This window comes from Octopus sinensis, linkage group LG10, assembly GCF_006345805.1.
Source record: "Octopus sinensis linkage group LG10, ASM634580v1, whole genome shotgun sequence".
NCBI lineage: Eukaryota > Metazoa > Mollusca > Cephalopoda > Octopoda > Octopodidae > Octopus > Octopus sinensis.
In genome coordinates this window covers 64,506,002-64,525,628 of record NC_043006.1, presented here as the reverse complement: position 1 = coordinate 64,525,628, position 19,627 = coordinate 64,506,002, and the positions used below count along the sequence as shown (strand labels likewise).

Here is a 19,627-nt window from a genome sequence, read left to right as displayed (position 1 = left end):
GGTTCAATCCTACTCTGTGGCACCTATATGTGTGTGTGTGTGTGTGTGTGTACCCATGTGCCCGTATCCTGCTTGGCACATGATGTTGGTTTATGTCTGTGTAACTTAGCATTTGGGCAAAAACCAGACTGACAAAACAAGTACCAAGGTCAAGTCATTTGACTGAAACTTGTCAAAGCAGTGCCCCAACATGGCCACAGTCCAGTGACTGAAAGAAATAAGTAATAAAAGATTGCAATTTGCCCATACCTCGTCGACCTCCACCCCTCCCCGTCACTAATGAGAAACCCTGAACTAAACAGCACTGCACTAAAAACTTCCTGGCTCAATGTCTTTGATAGAAATTATCCTGATTATTATTATTAGTAGTAGTAGTAGTAATATGATAAAATAGATAGTTGTGCAGGTGCAGGTATGGTTGTTGGAGTTAGGAAGGTCACTTTGCAACTCTGTGGTTTTGGGTTCAGTATGTAGACCAATCCCTTCTGAGTGATTTTGGTAGACAGAAACTGTGTGGAAGCCAATAGGTGTGTGTGTGTGTGTGTATATATATATATATATATATGTACACACACGCACACTCTGTACAGGGTATTGAAAGCACCAGCTCCTCTGTGCTGGATGTGCCACATGGTTCACAGACATCAGTTGCCAAGTGTTATCCAAGAGATCAGAACAGGACACTTGGAAGACGATTTCGTTAAGCAATTCGGGTCAAGATGGGAAGAATGCTGCAATCGAAACAGAATTGGAATTGCATTGTGGCCAATGGTATATAACAGCATCTGATGGTCTTGTTCAGTACTGTGATGTATATATGCATGCACGCACGCGCACGCACACACACTGGTCATAGGGATTTAGAAATTTACAATGTCAACGATATACAATTCTCACTGGTAAGAAGTTTCTAAAATGTATAAAGAAATCCAAAGGATTGCTTTGATCCAATGTTTGCAGAAGACATGGGTTCAAGTCCTGTAGGCAGCTTTTGACTTCTCTATTCAAAGGGTTTTTTTTTAAAGCTATTATTTCCTAGCTTTGAGATTCACTGTTCCAAAACAAAGATATACGTCCATACACACATGTCTGTGTTTGTCCCACCATTGTTTGGCGAGATGAATACTGGGGTAGATTTGCTTAAAACCCTTAAATGACAGTGCCCCAGCATGGCTACAGTCCAGTGATTGAGGCAACTAAAAGATAACAGGACCATCTCCTCTCTGATGGTGTACAGGCAATACTTAGTTCCATGAATCCATTTTCCACTCCTACCTGGACCCCCACTACAAACTACAGAAAACACAAAAACAGTGTTCTACACATAATAAGATGTGGCTTGACGTACAGAACAGTCTTGAGCCAACTGAGCTATAATCAAAATGTCATCCATTTGTGACCATCACATCTATTTTTCAGATATAGTCTATGAAGGATGTGTGATTTCAGGGGGATTTGGCTGCTATTTCTATTTCCAGCAACTGCATATAGGTTCCTTGTTAAGTGCGTGCTTATATATTTATCTCATTGGCCTGAGGTCCATACATTGGTAGAAGGCGGTCAAAAGACGTCTCAATAGTGAATGGTCCTGGGGTTTTATTTCAATTCAGAATCTGAGGGGAGATAACTAAGTGCAGCAAAGATTTAGTCTGGTGCTGTATGAGTGTATGTGTGTGTGTGTAGAAATATTTTACAGATTTATACACTCTTCTTTCTCCCTCTGCCGCCTCTCTTTTTCTCCATTTGTCTCTATATCTTTCTCTCTCATATACAAGCTACCATCTGTTCACCCGACTCTGCTCAAGTACACACACATACACACACACACACACACATTAAGAAATTTTGGTGTGCGTACTGTACTATAATCTGCTTCCCACCTTTCTTTCTCTTTTTCTCTCATACACACATGAACATGTATATATACATCCTACATACAAGCTGTTCCAACTCTTTCTTTGAGTTGCATCTATCTCTATTTTTCGACCTTCCATTCACCTCCTCTCCCTCTCTTCCCCTGTTTTAGCTTACTTTCTTCTCTTCCACAAGAAGTACCTCATCCCCATCCCCTCCTGCTGCCTTCCTATGTTTTCTGTTTCTTTCTATCTTTCTTGAGTCTGGCTTAAGTCTACAAGTCTGTCTACCTATCCGATTCCTTACCTTTCTCTCTTTTCTTGCTTCTCACTTTCTCCTTCCTCTCTCTATTTCTTCACTTTTTCCATCTATATATAATGAATAGCCATTCCTCTAGTCATCTATTACTATCCATCCATCCATCCATCCATCCATCCATCCATCAATATGTCTATCTGTCCATCTACTTATTTATCCAGCCATGCAACCCTCTCTATTTTGTCTAAGTGTATCTTGTTTACATCCCTTCTGCCTCTCCATACCCTCCCCTATAGTCTCTTCCTGGCTTTCTCCCTTGTCCCCACCCCACCCTTTCAATGTTTAATCATACAAACATTCTTCTCCATCATTCTTCAGATTCTGTTAGTTGCTTCATCTCAAGAACTCTCTCTCATTCTTGCTCATTCATCCACCCCTACCTCATTATCATTCCTCCATTCCTCTCCACATCAGCTGTCTCTCCTCTCTCTATATCCGTTTACTTTCACTTTCATTTCTCTTCACTCACCCTCCCCAATCACCCTTTACACCTCCTTCAACTGTCTCTCTCAATCCTCTGTCTCATATGTTTACCATATCTCATCCCTCTCCTCATCAGATGTCAGTCACCCTTTCTCTCTACTCTCCATCTCTCCTGTACTCTTCATTTCAGATGTCTATCATTCTTCCTTACTCTCCTCACCAGCTGTCTGTCTTTCTCTCTTCTTTCTCTTCTGTCTGTCATTCTTCATTCCTCTTTTTTTAACTCTCCCTTTTCATCTCATTGATATTCCTCCCCACTCTCCTTGCTGTTCATGTTCCATTCCACTCTCAGTTCACATACATTCCAGCCACTTGAAGACATCATACGCACATACACGCACAGTGTATACATTTACATATAGACACATGTATTATATCAACATATTTGTACAAATCACATACACACACCACACACGTACAGTAATTCTGGCTTTCTAGGCATTTATCAAAAGTTGACATGGCATTCATCATAATCAGCAGCAGCACCACCACCACTGTCGCCTCTACTGCCACCATCACCACCACCTTTAACATCGTCACCCCACCATCACCACCAACACCAACATTACCAACCCTATTATCACTGGCAGCAACATTGCAACCACCATAACCACCACCACCACCATTTTTATTACCATCGCCACCACCATCCTCACCACTGATACCATCACTGCCGCCATCTTCATTACTGAAGTCAGCATCAACAACGTAATGGTTGTCGTCGGCAACATTATCATTTTCAACAGGATCCATTGCCAACATTATAATCCTCCTCTGTAGCAACAACAACTAGCTGCTGCAGCTGCTGCTGCACTACTACTGCGGCTGTTATCATTATTGTCATCCTCACCATCACCACCACCACCACCAACAACAACAGCAACTCGCCCCCCACCCCATTCAGAGGGCGGGTGTTGTTTGCCATTATCTTCATCATCATCATCATTATGATCATTTCATCTGTCTGCTTCCATTATCAGACATCATTACCATTATCTTCGCCACCACCACCTTCCCCATCATAATCATCATCAGCAATACTATCGTCACAATAAGCAATACCATTGCCCACAACACCACCACGACCACCATCACCATCACCAACACCACCACGTCTGCTACAACCATCACAAACATTATCAACCTCACTACCAGTATCAGCACCATCACCATAAATGTCGTAATCAATTACCACCGCCACCACCACCACCACCACCACAACCATCATCATCATCATCATCATCATCATCATCACAGGTGTCATAATCAGCTGCCACCACTACCACCACCACCATCATCATCATCGTCATCATAACCACCCACATCATTCAGTAATAATTCCTGCTAACAAACATTGATGGTGCTAACTTGAATCGCTCACAACCACTGCACACATGCATGCATGCATGCATGCACAAATGCGCACACACTCACGTTTTCTGCATTTGTATGTGCCATCATGTGTGGCAGTTGCTGCATTCTGCTGGCTGCTTGCCATGTACTAGTCTTAGCATGGGTGCCAGCAGTAGTAGTAGTAGTGCCATTGGTGTGATTGCAGTCTGGTAGTAGTAGTAGTAGTAGTTGTACTTGAAGTGTTGTTGTTGTTGGTGTGGCAGTAGTAGTGGTGGTGGTGGTGGTGGTAGTAATAGTACATTTGGTGGTGGTCATGGTGTTAATAGTAGTAGTAGTGTGGTGTGGTTGTGCTCTAGTGCTGGCTGTGGTGGTGGTACCACTGGTGGTTGTTTCCTGGTTTTTGTTGCTGCTGCAGTGCAAATGGGTGGCATTAGTCATGTCATCAATTCTCTGGTTCTTAATAGTTGTTGTTGTTGTTGTTCGGGGGGGGGGGGGGGCGATAGTGATAGTGGTAGTAGTAAGAGGAGACGGTGAAAGCAAATGTCTATGCCTACAGTTCTGTTTATGGTGATAGTGTTTGTTATTTTAATAGAGGTGGTGGTGGTTGTGGTTGTGGTTGTGATAATTCCATAGCAGTGGTATCTCTTTGGAGTGCATAAATACTACTGATGATGGTGGTGGTGAAGTTGGTAGTGATGGTGGTGGCGATGGTGGCCATCCCGAATTCTTGTTACTGTTGTAATAGTTAAATAATGGCAGAAGCAATTGCATTTTTTGATAGTTCTTACTGGTATTCTTGTGTTGGTGGTATTTCACATGTAGTAGTGATATCGGTGCTACATGTGGTGTTGGTGCTACATGTGGGTGTTGGTAAAGGTAGTGATTGCACTGGATTATATTGTAAATGGTATCTTACATGTAGTGGTAAGTAGTGTTGTGCTCACATGTGGTAGTATTATAGTTATAATGCAAATACTATCTGCAGCTGGCAGCGGTGTTAGACATGTGGTAGTAGCGCTAACATGTGGTAGTAATACTACTGTGAGTGGTCTTGTTTGTTTGCATGGTGTTGGTGGTAGTGGTGGTGTTGGTGGTATCATTAAAAGAGTGTTGCTGTTGTTGTAAGCAGCGGTGTCTGAGTCTGGCAGTGGTGGTGGTGGTGGTGATAGTGTTGGTGTCTGTCATGGTAGCAATACTTGTACAAAATCAATAACCGAGGCGGAAACGAGGACCTAGTGGTGGTGGTGGTGGCAGTGGATGTGTAGAAGGAGGAGGAGGAGGAAGCGGAGATTATTGATTTCACACTCACCCACCCCCTTCTCTCGTACCTCTTCTTGCGTCGTCCTCACTCCTGCACCCTTCCCCATTGCGACCTTCTTGCATTCCACCTTCTCCATTCTCATTCACGGCTGATGATGGCAGCAGCCTCCTTTCACTTAATAATGGCCAGAAGCAGTGGTGGTGGGGGTTTGGGATGGACGGCTGTCTGTTACCTCTCGAGACCATGTCTGCAGCGCATAGCTCCGACTGTTGGTGGGACAGTAACTCCAAGGGGTATGGGTCAGGTAAGAAACATTGCAATGCAGTGAGGTGGATTTAATTGGATGCCGATGTTGGTGGTGGTAATGGTGATGGTGGGTTACAGTGGTATTGATGGTGCTGATTCTGTTGGTGGTGGTGTAGTGACGGTGTTGGTGATGGCAGCAGTAATGGTGGTGGTGGTGCTGACGGTGGTTGTCATTGTTGTTTGTTAGAGAATTTATTGTTTAGCCCCAAGTCAATCCCTGATCAAGTAGGCCTCTAATCAAAGACATTCCAGACATGACTGTCCTGTCTGTTCCCTGTTTGCAGGAAACCCACAACTACTTTATTCAATGTTTCCTTTTTCAAAGATGCTGGGGGTGTAATTCGAGGGGAAGGTGGAATTAGTTGCTATTTCTAGCTAGCCGAGTAGCCATGTGTAGCCTCCTTTGTCTCCAGAGAATTAGCAGTAGTCACCGGTGATGCTGCTACTGTTGTTGTTGTTGTTGATGATGATGATGAAGATGATGATGATGGTGATGGTGATGGTGGTGGTGGTGGTGGTTATAGATGGCTTTGGTAGTTCTTTTGATAGTATTCGTGGTCTGGTGGTTAATTTTGCAGATTGGCATAGTGATAATGATGGATGGTATGCTTGGGGTGGTTATATTTGATGGTTTCAATGGCCAGGGTGGGTATGGTGGTGATGGCAACAGCTCAACATTGGCGGCAGTAGCGTAAAAGGATGGCGTTAGTCACACTGTAAACCCCCACCAACACCACACACATACATGCACACTGCCGCCACCACCATCGCTTACAACAATCTATTTTCTTACATGCAGCAGTGGCAGATCGCGCATTCTTGCAGTACATGGACTTGTGTTGCTATTCTTTACATGCATGTTTTGTGTGTGTGTGTGTCTGTGTGTGTGAGAATGTATTTCACAACATGCTGCTGTAAGCATGTTTTGAATATCAATAAATATGCAGGTATGTGTGTGTGTATATGTGAGATTTTGTGTACATAGATTACATGTGTATGTCTTTGTGTATATATCTATGTACACACATATGTCATATCTGCACATTTATGTATATATATTATATATATATATGTATATGTATACACACATATATATATATATACATGTACATACATCATATATATATATATATATATATACACATATATATATATATATATATACACACATATATATATATACACATATACATACATCATATATATATATATATACACACACACACACATATATATACATATACATATATTTATACATATATATACATACATCATCATTGCCAACGGACGTTAAACGATGATGATGATGTATGTATATGTGTGTGTATTATATATATATATAATATATATATATTTTTTTTTTCTTTTTTTTCTAGTTTCAGCTTAGAGCTGCGGCCATGCTGATGCACCGCCGTTAAATACATCATTATATATATATATAATGATGTATGTATATATAAATATCATATATAATATATATGTGTGTGTGTGTATACACATACACACATTGTTGTATACACAATCCAGCACTTACCACAACAAAGGAGTTTTGAATTTGAAGTCTGAGTGCTCAAATGAAATATATGCGTAAGTTTAAGGTCACATCGAAAAGACGTACATACCCCCCATCCACTCTTATATATAAATGCATCCATGTGTGGACATGCTCTGTGAAAGCCTAGGCAGCTTCTTTGCACTATAGCATGCATTGTGTGTCTGTGTGTGCATATTGATGAATGTTGCATACAAATTGTTGAGCTGTGTGTATATGTATGTATTAAGTATGTATCTCTCTCTCTTTTCTCTTGCTCTTCCTCTCTCTCTCCACCTTTCTCTATATGTATGTGTGTGTGTGTGTGTATATATATATGTATGTATATACATATATGTATAATGTATATGTATGATATATATATATATACATATATATATATGTATATATGATATATGGATATATATAATATATATATATATGTATGTATATATGATATATATATAACGTATATGAATGTATGTATATACCTATATATATATGTATATATATATATATATATGTATGTATATACATATATATATATATGTATATATGTGTATGTATATATATATATATATATATCGGTTCCATTCTAGCAAAACTGTCTGATGAACGGCAACGAGAAACTCAGAGTAACCGATTTTGTGAATGTTCTGCTGCTTAAAATAAGTATATATTATATATATATATATATATATATATATATATATATATATTATATATATATATATATTATATATATATATATGCATGCATGTGTATGTATGTATGTAAATACAAAGATGAGCATTGTTAGCCAGTAATTGAATTTCATAAATCATTTCTGAAAGCGTGTCTGTATGTGGGTGTGTCTATGTGTTTGTGTATATAACAATGCACACAGCTTTTTCTGTTTGGATCTGTATGCATGTGTCTGTCTGTCTGTGTGTGTGTCTGCAATCGTCTCTGACAACCCTGTTTCCCTCCCCTTCCTCCAGTTCAAAACAGGATGGAAATTGAAGCTGGTTTAGCTTTATCTTGTATCTTACGCTTGTTTCAGTCTCTAGACTGTGGCCATGCTGGGGCACCTTGCCTTGAAGAAATTTTTAGTCGAATGAATCAACCCGAGGACTTATTGATTCTGTTTTAAACCTGGTTTTTTCTTCCTTTAGTCTCTTTAGCCAAATTGCTTAGTTACAGGGACATAAACACACCAACACTAGTTGTGAATCAGAGGTGGGGGCCAAACACAGACACAAACACACACAACAACAACAACAGTGGAGGTGCAATGGCCCAGTGGTTAGGACAGCGGACTTGCGGTCGTAAGAACGCGGTTTCAATTCCTAGATGGGGCATTGTGAGTGTTTATTGAGCAAAAAGACCTAAGCTCCGCGAGGCTCCGGCAGGGGTGGGACCCCGTTGTACTTGTTCCCACAACTTTCTCTCACTCTTTCTTCCTACTTCTGGCACAAAGCAGAGGAACCATGATGTAACCCACTATGGTGTGCTAAACTTTCAAACCCTAGTCTAGATTGCGAATCCTCTGTACCCCAGGATGGTTCAGCTCTCCACCTGTTAAAAAAAGCCACCTTTTATGGATTGTGGATAACAACATAGCTTTCGCATCCATGCAACCGCCAGTCTATTGCATGTGGTGGGTGGATCTTCAAGTTGCCACATGCATTCTTAGTAGCTTAGAGTAGACTTAGAGATTATTCTTTGTGGCTAATGGTGTGAGCCCTGATTGGAAGAAGAAGAAGAAGAAGACAACAACAACAACTTCCTTTCTGTTTCTGCCTACCAAGTTCACTGACTATGCTTTGGTTGGCCTAGGGCTATAGTACACAACACTTGCCCAAAGTGCTCTGCAGTGGAACTGAACCCCGAACCAAGTGGTTGGGAAGCAAGCTTCTCACCACACAGCCTTGTCTGCATTTATTTAGCTGATATTTCTGGCACATTCAACTGGCTTCGCATTTATACACATATACAAACCTCCTCCAATGCCTCCTCCTCCCATCTCAAAAGATTAAAAAAAATTTTCCTTTTATTTGTTGTCTTGTAATGTACTGACTCTGTCAGTGCAGGTGCCACTTAAAAAGCTTCCAGTCTGCACTGTAAAGTGGTTGGCATTTAGAAGGGCATCCAGCTGTAAAAACCTTGCTAAAACTGACCTTACCTGTGCTTGTTCCATGGAAAAAGCACTAAAGTCCACTCTGCTAAGTGGTTGGAGTTTGGAAGGGCATCCAGCTGTAAAAATTCTGCCAAAACAGTCACAAAAGTATGGTGCAGGCTTCTGCCTGGCTGCCACCTGTCAAACCATCCCATCCATACCATATATATCATCATCATACTAGTAGAGTGGTGGTGGTGAGAGCAGTATGGTGTTATATATTATGATGTGCACAGAACTCGGTGATGTAAAGCAGTTCATCATGAGCTAAACTATTCCGTTGCAAGTGAAAGCAGACCAAATACAGATAGTTTAGCTGGTATAGTCATTGTGGTTTCTCCAAGGCTTCTGCTTTTGAGTTCAAATCCTCTAGAAGAAGGTGACTTTTTTAAAAAAACATTTTGCTTTTCTTCATTCTTTGAATTTTACTGGAATCAATGAGTTTTAGTTGTTAATAATTTTGTAGACAACAGATTAATAAAAACAAGGTTATTAAAAGCCTGTCACGCCGTTGGTTATTTCCAAAATTAAATTGTGAATATGATCATATGCAATTCAAGTGATGGTTTCTAACAAAAACAAGATTATACAAAACCCCATTACTTTACTGGTAATTATTCTACTCTCCACCCCATTGAAACATGATGTGTCAAAGTTCATTTTGAAAGAATGGAAACTTAGAATGTAACTACCAGTAATAAGCAAATACCATTCCTGTTGGTGTCTCTCTCAGGAAAATGGATTCGAAACCAGGGGTTAAGTGAGAAAAGTTTAAAAATTTTTCATGCTTTTACATCTGCCCTCTATGCTGGATATTCCTAAGAGAGACAATGCATGGCCACTTTGTGAAGTTATCATGGAAAATAAATTAAAACAGGTTATATATTTTGGCTTTTGGAACAACACCATTCTAAGACAGCTTTCAAATGGACATTACTGGAGGGGAAAAGAAAGTGGGGAATATTGAAAACTTCATGGTGCCAAATATTCATAACTGGGACGTTAAATGATGATAATGATATGAGAGATGCCAGTATCACATAGCTGGATGCTGAGAAAACTGCAACCAAGAGAATCCAGTAACGGCAACTTGTTGCCTAATCTGTTCAAGAGCTCAGGAGGGAAATGAAAACTAAATAGGTTGGATGAGTTCTTGCTCTCTTAGATGGATGTGAGGACCACAACCTGCTTGTAAGTGTTGTTTGTGGCTCCTGATTTCTACAACTGGATGCACTTCCTAACACTGATGACACCTTTGCAGTGCACTGGGTGTAATATTTTGTGACACTAGGACTAGTGTATATATATATATATATGTGTGTGTGTGATGGTATAGCTAGTTACCTTATTGTGTTGATAAGGTCAGCTGTTTCTGTTATTTGCTGTACATATAATTATATCATTGGGTCACCTAAAATTGCCAATGACTCCAAACTACTGTATCTATTGTAAATATATGAAAACCTGACAGGTACAGCTAGCTTCCTTATTGTGTTTGATAAGGTCAGCTGTTTCTATTATTTGTTGTACATACCTAATTATTATGGCAAGAAGAAGAGTTTTAGTTGTAAAGCCTGCTGATTTAGTGGGGTCTGATGTTGCTTGAGAGATGGGTGGGGGACTATGTTTTGATTGGGAAGTGTGTTTGAGAGTGATGATGATGATGATGATGAAGGGATGGGTGGAGTGTAGTGAGTGTAAGACAGTTGTGGTGGTGATGAGTATGAAAGGGTGGTGGTGTTGTGGAGTATTTGGTGAGAGGTATGTTATTGCAGTGGTGCTGTGAGTGAGGTTTAAGCCTTCAGTATTTAAAACAAACCTTATCCGGCCACTATTTCTTGCTGTTTTACGTTCAAATCGTCTGGATCTGGCCTCTCACACCTACCCTATGGTGTCATTCTGTGGTTGTGTGGTAAGAAGTTTACTTCCTGACCACATAGTTCTGAGTTCACCCCCACTCTGTGTCAGTTTGGGTAACTCTCTTCTCTAGCCTTAAGTTGACCAAAGCCTTGTGAATGGATTTGGTAGATAGAAACTGAAAGAAGCCCATCGTATATATATATTATATGTATATTATATACATTATATGTATATTATATCTATCTATATATATATATATATATATATATATATATACATACATACATACATACATACATACATATATATATATATATATACATACATATACACGTGTGTGTGTTTGTCCCCTACTACTACTGGACCACCAGAGTTGGTGTGTTTACGTCCATTGTTAATAGTTTGTCAAAAAGAGACCAATTTAAAAATAAAATATGTTGGAGTCAAAATTCTTCAAGGTTGTGCCCAGGGTTGTGTTTTGATGCAGGAGTGGGGGGAGCGAATGTTAATAAGTTGTAACAAATGTAATTATTGCATATCTTCATGTTCTGGTGTATAGCTTAGTGGTTAAAGTGTTTGGCTCATGACCGTAAGGTGGCGAGTTCGATACCTGGTGCCGTGTTGTGTACTTCAGCAAGACGCATTATTTCACATTGCCCCAGTCCACTCAGCCGACAAAAGTTAAGTAGTAACTGTATTTCAAAGGGCCAGCCTTGTCACATTATGTGCCATGCTGAATCTCCTTGAGAACTATGTTAAGGGTACGCGTGTCTGTGGAGTGCTCAACCAATTGCGTGTTAATTTCATGAGCAGGCCGTTCCGTTCGTTGATTGGTTCAACTGAAATGCCATTAACACCATTGCAGTGCAGTACAACATTGTTTAATTGTTGCATGCTATTTTCTTGTATATGCAACTAACTTCCTTACCAACCGATTAAGAACCATCATCGTCGTACTTTTGAGCCTTTGCGTTCAAAATTAATAATGTGATTTATATTCTCATGTGAAGACAAACTTCTGATCTTTGCTTGTTTGTTTATTTTTTCCAGACCCCGCCCCCTATCACCAAAAGCCCAACTTGAACAAGAGAAGCGAATCCGTCGTGAAATTGCGAACAGTAATGAACGGAGACGAATGCAGAGCATCAATGCTGGCTTCCAGTCCCTGAAGACGCTGCTTCCACATCATGCTGGCGAAAAGCTCAGTAAGGTAAGGTGGCAGGCTATTGTACCAAACTAGGTAGTATTATTGTAGATCTGGTTTGATAATCTCTTAGTCAGTGCTATAAGAAATATTTTTAAATGTTATTATTTTTAGTCTAGTTTAAGAATAACAGCAGAATATTTACTGTCGGGCTGACTCAATACCGAGAATAGAGAAAAGTTCGAATTGACAAGGTTTCATCTACTGGATATGTGTGTGTGAGTGTGTGTGTGTGTGTGGTTAAGAAGTTTGACCATGGGTTGAGCCCTACTTGGCAGCCGCCTTCTACTGAAGGCCCAGGCCAATCACATTCTTGTGAATGGATTTGGTTGACAGAAAATGAACGAAGCATGTGTGAGTGGTTCTGTTTTCAGATGTGTTGTTGATTAGTTCCCTGGCCAGCTGCGTTCCAGCTGTGACCATCTTGCCTTTTCCACATGCATAATGGACATGCATAATGTGCCCGTTGGGCACATTATCGAATGTGTTTTTAAAGACAAGTGTGGTTCGAGGAGATTTAGCTGTTATCTCTAGCATTTATCATGACCCCCCCCCCCCCGCAGAGGTTTCTTAGTTGGCTCGAGAACACGCTGTACGTCTTTTAAATCGTGGAAACATGAAAGAGAATCAAAAGTGACTGCTCACAGTGCCTGTTTCTCTCAGATATTCTAAGTGTGAAGTGGAGAGAGTACGTGTGAAGAATTCGATTAAAATTCCTTTTGTTATTGTATATACAACGAAAAACACACAAAAGAGACACGGAGATTGTGTGAAATGATAGACGAGAAAGGCGGGAAGAGATAAAAACTCTGTGTGTGTGTGTGTGTGTATACGTACGTGATTCTGTATTATGTTTGTGTGTCTGTTGTTCACAGACAAAACTGTTGCTGTAGTTATTTTATTTGAGTAGTTTCATTGACAAGTTTCACCTGTCAAGAGATTTTTTTTCTTCTTCTCCCTTCCTTCTGTCTTCTGCTAATGCAACCTCTCTTTAATGCCAGCAGCGGGTAATAATAATAGTACGTGGACAGACTGAAGTTTGGCGGGAGTATATAGCTATTTTAAGGAAGTTAGCAGCAGGATTTAAGCAGTAAAACACAGTTGAAGCAAAGAAGAAAAGCACCATTAACGGAGAAGTACGAAAGAATTTCATGTTTTGGGCCTTGTCTTTTGTCTGAGTGATGAAGACAGAGAATGTGTTGTCCCCTTGGTTGTAGATACTTGGGGAAATAAAATCAAACTACAGTAAACTATAACACAAGCTTGAAATGTTATATTCTTCATTCCTCAGTGAAATGAAACGCCGTCCTCAAATTCTCTTCTATTGACTTGAGTGTATACACAGACTTGATAAACCATCAAAATTGTTTCTACTTACGAGGTCATTCAGCTTTTAGAAATAAACGGCCAAAATCTCCCTTAAATCACAACCGATTGTCTTTAAAAAAAAACTACATTTGATAGAATAGTCCAAGATACTATTCCTTAAAAAAAAAAAAAAGACAGGTTGGCCAGTCCTGCCATACTTTTATGATGGTAGACTTAATCTGTTACTTAGATTAACATAACCACGTTGGTAAAACTGGGCGACTGGGTGGAGTTTACTCTTTGAAACCATTCGTGCCATGTCTCGGGTTTGCAGATTCCTTCCTCTCCTCTGGAAAAATCTTGGTCAATGCAGTCCCTGATATGCGCATAATGACATCCTGCCTTGTATATTATAGAATGACCATTGTAGAGGCGCAATGGCTCAGTGGTTCGGGCAGGAGACTTGAGGTTGTAGGATCGCGGTTTTGATTCCCAGGCCGGGCGTTGTGAGTGTTTATTGAGCGAAAGCACTACGAAGCTCCGGCAGGGGGTGGTGGCGAATCCTGCTGTATTCTTTCACCACAACTTTCTCTCACTCTTCCTTCCAGTTTCTGCTGTGCCTGTATTTCAAAGGGCCAGCCTTGTCACGCCGAATATCCCCGAGAACTACGTTAAGGGCACCACGTGTCTGTGGAGTGCTCAGCCACTTGCACGTTAATTTCACGAGCGGGCTGTTCCGTTGACCGGATCAACTGGAACCCGTGTCGTCGTAACCGACGGAGTGCCACGAGAATGATCATTAGTTTTAAATTTGGAGCTAGACAATAAATGCGAAGGGGCGTGGCCTAGTGCTTTAGGGTGTTGCCCTCATGATCGCAACATCATGATTCCGATTCCCGTACCAAGCGTTGCTTTGTGCTCTTGATTAGAACATTTCATTTAGCGTTGCTCCGGTGCACTCAGCTGGTTAAAATGTGTAACTCAGCGACTGGCTGGAGCTCTTTTCAGGAGGAATGTTGTGACATCGGTTACTTTGTACGCCATGGCAACTAGGTAAACTGCCCCTGAAACCTAGGACTCGAGACTATTTGCCTTTTAAACAATGAGTTGAATCCAAAGGAACTAGTGATGGTCTCTGTCGAGAAAAAACTAATGAGTAAAATAGGACCAGTCGTATGTCGCAAGAACAAGAAATTTAGCGTTTCAACTAAGAGGATCTACGAACTCCTTTATTTTCATTGTGTACGGCAGGGTTCCACATATGTGTAAACAGATTGGATTAAAAAATAAAAGAGGAAGTACCCTTCATGTGGCAAGAACTCCATGAGGGAACAAAAAAGATCCACTTGAAGTAGAGCTCTTTCCAAAATGCTGGAGCCCACTTCTTTATTACACATAATCTTATGTCACTTAGGCATTATGAGAAAGGTGTGTGTGTGTTTGTATATATATATATATATATATATATATATATATATATATATATAACGGATGGGAGAATGGTGTATAAAGTAGGTAGAGCGTTGGATAAAATATAAATGTTTTGCAGTATTTGGTCAAGTTGAAATCCTGTTGTAGTCGACTCTTGCTTTGCATCCTCCTTGGTTCAATAAAATAGAATTACTAACACTTTTATGTCACTTTTGAGTTGTTTGTAAATACTTCCCTACCTTATATAAACCGCACTTTTTTTCCCCCCCGTAAGTTAAATGTCCCAAAAAATCAATCTACGTTTTATAAACACAAAGTTGGGGTTTGTTATTGCTGTTGAGGGCCTACTAAGCTTGAAATGTATCTTATTAGCCTTGGGTCAATAAAATAAAATTGCTAACCTGGGAATTGATGTAACAAGCGTCTACACTCAACCCTCCATATATAATATATATATATAAATATATATATATATATACATGTATGTATATATATGTGTGTGTGTGTGTTTGTATATCGTTGCTTTCTATTTATGTAAGAGATTATTTTCAGTTTCTTCGAAGCTGACTGCATTCATCCCTTTGAAGTCAGCACGTTATATGCTAGTCAGCTGCTGGGAGATCAATTAAAAATAGTCAGTGCTCTCCTCTAATATTTGTGATCTTGTGGCAATATTAGAGATCATTAATTTATAAACAGTATACAGTTCAAATGTAAATAAATTGGTTTACTGTGAGGAAAATGTCTTTCGAGCACAAAGAACCTTCGTTAGACGTCACCGTTTTATGTCACTTTGGAGTTGTTTGTAAATACTCTCCTACCTTATATAAACCGCACTTTTTTGTCCGTATGTTAAATGTCCCAAAAAATCAATTTACGTTTTATAAACACAAAATTGGGGCTTGTTATTTATTGCTGTTGAGGGCCTGCTAAACTTGAAGTGCATCTTATTAGCCGTTATATACGCCAATTACCTATGCAACTAGTTTCCCCGTTGTGTTTACTATTATTTTGTGTTAGGGTTCCCTTCGATTGCAGATCAAATATGATTTTATAATATTTTTCATAGAAAAAAAAAAAAGAAAAGAAAAGAGACCCCTCCCCCATCACCCAAACATAAATACGACATTATATCGATAACGCGTTGCTAACGGCGTTATCCTGTTATCTTACTAATATATAATATCCCAGTCTAGTTTTAATGTTTAATTGGAAATTAAATAAAAGCCTTTGCAGTATTTAATTTAGTCTTTCTGTATTCCTATTCTAAACCTTGCCGTAGTCGATTTCCATTACGTTTATCCTTCTGACAGATATGTTTATTATTGTTTTGTGTTTAAGCATGTTGAATGGTTTAACATAGAAGCACCCGCAATGATGTGTGCGCGCGCGGTGTGTTTAGGAATAGGGAAGATGTATTGTAAGAGAAAGAGAGAGGAAGAGAGACTTTCCTTAAGGACACATGGCAAAATAGTGGGAGATGTCTATAATATATATATATTCCTCTCCACCCTCTCTTTCTCATTCATATATATATATATATATATTATATGAAAGAGAGAGAGGGTGGAAAGGAATCTGTTAAAAACATTAAGAGAAGAGAAGAGATGAAATATATGAAGGGACTGGCAGTTTTACTGACTCACTGAGTGGAGGAGGTATTGTTACACAGGTAGGAGGAGAAAGCAATGAAAGGCAGATACATAAATATATAAAAAAAAAAGAGGTACAGGTGGAGAGAGGAGACAAAGAAAGGGTAAAGTTCACTGGAGGAGTAAAGAGAAATAGAAGGGCGGAGGAGAAAAGAAAGACCAGCGTGAGAAGAAAATTGAAGGTGAAAGGAAGAGATTTAGAAGAAAACGGGGAGTTCTCAGGCAAAAACGAGAAAACTAGTACACCAAAATTTCAGAGGACAAGTGCCAGGCTTTGTGAAGAGTGTTTCTATTGAACTGCTGTTCTCGCAGTAGCACCATAGTGTATCTAGGACTCCATTATTTGATGTCCTTTTTAAAAAAAAAAGCCCTTAAAGTAGGATTTAAGCTCATTCTGTCGTTGATTCGTAATATATGTTGTATTGTGAGGGTTCGTGAAAATTGAAGGCGGAAAAACTGGTTTAAGAGAGATTAAGGAAATTTGAAAAAGTAAAGGAAGACAGCGAAAGCTAAAGAAGTATAAGGTACAAAAGTAAAGGGCTTTGTAAGAAAGGGACAGACAGTAAAAACTGTGGATTTAGGACACAGGTGTGATATATATATATATATATATATATATATATATATATATATATATATATATATATATTTGTGTGTGTGTGTGTGCCAGTGTTGTTAGGAAACAGCGTAAGGGACACAGGAAGTGAGCGGTAGTAAAAGTTGCATGCGAGAGTAGGAAGGTAGAGAGATAAGCACAGTGAGAAAAAGATTGGTGGTGGTGGTGGTAGTGAGGATATTAAGCTTATTTGTACAATGTAATAAAAGAAAGAAGAAAAAAAACACCTGTCGGAGGGACAAACTGAAAACTCTGGATCAGTCGGCATGGAGAAGAGTAACAGTAACCTTTCTCTGTGTCTCTCCCTCTCTCGTTCCATCTACTCGCGCGCGCACACAAACACATACGTCTCGGTACACACACACACTCTCTATTTCTCCCCCTTTGAATACAAGCTCATCCTCTCCCGCGCGCACTCAAACGGTATATACACACATACATGTGGGCTATACGCACAATTATATACATGTGCACTTTACACCTTTCAGACATATCTATTCATACGTTTATTTCACTTGCATGAACACACACACACACACACACTCGTATTTCATGCGCACACCACGAGTGTTGATAATATTTCTGCCGTCTTTTTCTTACTTCCACCCATGTTCTTTCTCTCTCACGCCTCGTATGTGTTTGGTTGACAGACACTTAACACCATCTATTCATACATCCACATTCACGCACAATTTCACAGACATACATGCACAATTACTTCTGCACTCGCACACAATTACGTAAATATAGACGGAGGCTAGTTGTGCGTTTGTACTTTATCTAGAATTGTGAACGTGGGGGACATGTCAGTACTTGTCTTTTGTCTCTGACACAATATCTACAAGATAATACGGAGACTGTGAATAGATGTGAAGTGATTAAACGGTTTCCACACTCATTGCTCCTCCCTGCCAAATCTATGTACAAGCATACCTCAACTTAGGTTGTTTTCGATTTACGCGTTTTTTTTTTTCCTTTTTAAGGAATTAATGGTAAAAATAAAACCTAACTTCAGTCGATTTATCCGATTCATGCCAGTTCCTGTGAATGTATTTAATAGCGTAAAAGTGTTGTAAACAACACCTGAAAACCAACACTAACGCGGGAAATCAAATAAAATACATGTGAAAATATGTATAAATCATTTATTAAAACACGATATAAGCTAATTAAATTGGGTAAAAGAAAAAATCTCCACGGTACGTCGTTTTCCTAGTTAAGTCGCACACCGCGTCTGAAGTTGACGTTTTATTTGATTTGTCCGTAGTCATTTGATTACGGCCATCCTGGGGCACCGCCATGAAGAATTTTTTAAGTCAAACAAATCGACTCCAGGACTTATTTTTAATATTAAGCAAATATAGTAGACAAAACCATCTGTCGTGGGAACAACTCCGGCGTGGAGTAGAAAAGTAACGTTAACCCGTCTGTCTCTCGTCTCTTACTTACTTCACACATATAAACAGATTTTCTCCAAACTTTTATCTCTCTCTCTCGCGTACAATCTCTCGCGCCTATCACCTATAACAGACACGCACCGTTTGCTGTATGTGCATGTAGGTTTAATCTTGCTATTTGGTAAAAAAATTACAGCTATAATTGTCAAACCGCTGAATTACGGAACATCACAGTGTAAACAAACTTACGAACACAGACTCGCGCACATGTGTATACACACTCACATACGCAGAGAAAGGATTTTTTATATTTTGTTTCAGTCATAGGCCTGTGGCCATGCTGGAGCACTACTTTGAAAGGTTGAACAGCTTGATCCCACTTTTTAAAAAACTTCTATTAATCGTTCCGGGGCTGTAGTAGAAGACACTTGCTCAAGGTACCGTGGTGGGTCGGAACCCGAAGGCACACGGGGGTTACAAAAACCAGCTTCTTAACCACACAGCAATACCTGCGTTTCTCTGGTCGTTTACAAATCGGCGTAACTTCGGTATAAGTACCGGATACATTTCAAGAAAGTGGTTTTTTTCTTTATATATATGGGGGGTTAGGGTTTGTGTTAGGGGTGGGAGAAAAGGGTTTCTGTTATCTTCAGAAATGTAAACAAAGTCACGTGTGTACTCTCCCGTTATTATGTGTGGGGTGCAGTTGAGCGAGAGACCAACAAAACTCCTTGTAACACCAAAGATGAAATGAAGGCAAGGATTATCGCATCATTCACCAACTTAATCAAGAAGACCGTCCAGAAGAGATGCAGGAGATTCCGAAGTCTTCTGGAGGCTGTGGTTGAAGCCAATGACGATTTTATTGAATAAATTTAATATATTCTTTTGTAAT

At 39.7% G+C, this 19,627-nt stretch overlaps 1 protein-coding gene across 2 annotated transcripts in view; it reads left to right on the top strand.

The window, feature by feature from the left end:
* LOC115216728 (transcription factor AP-4) overlaps positions 1-19,627 on the top strand; it is a 94,655-nt gene that overhangs the window by 60,006 nt on the left and 15,022 nt on the right. For both annotated transcript variants that reach the window (XM_029786267.2, XM_036506733.1), the window contains exon 2: positions 12,175-12,334. In XM_029786267.2, coding sequence (XP_029642127.1) covers positions 12,175-12,334 — 160 coding nt within the window. The remainder of the gene's footprint in view (positions 1-12,174; positions 12,335-19,627) is intronic.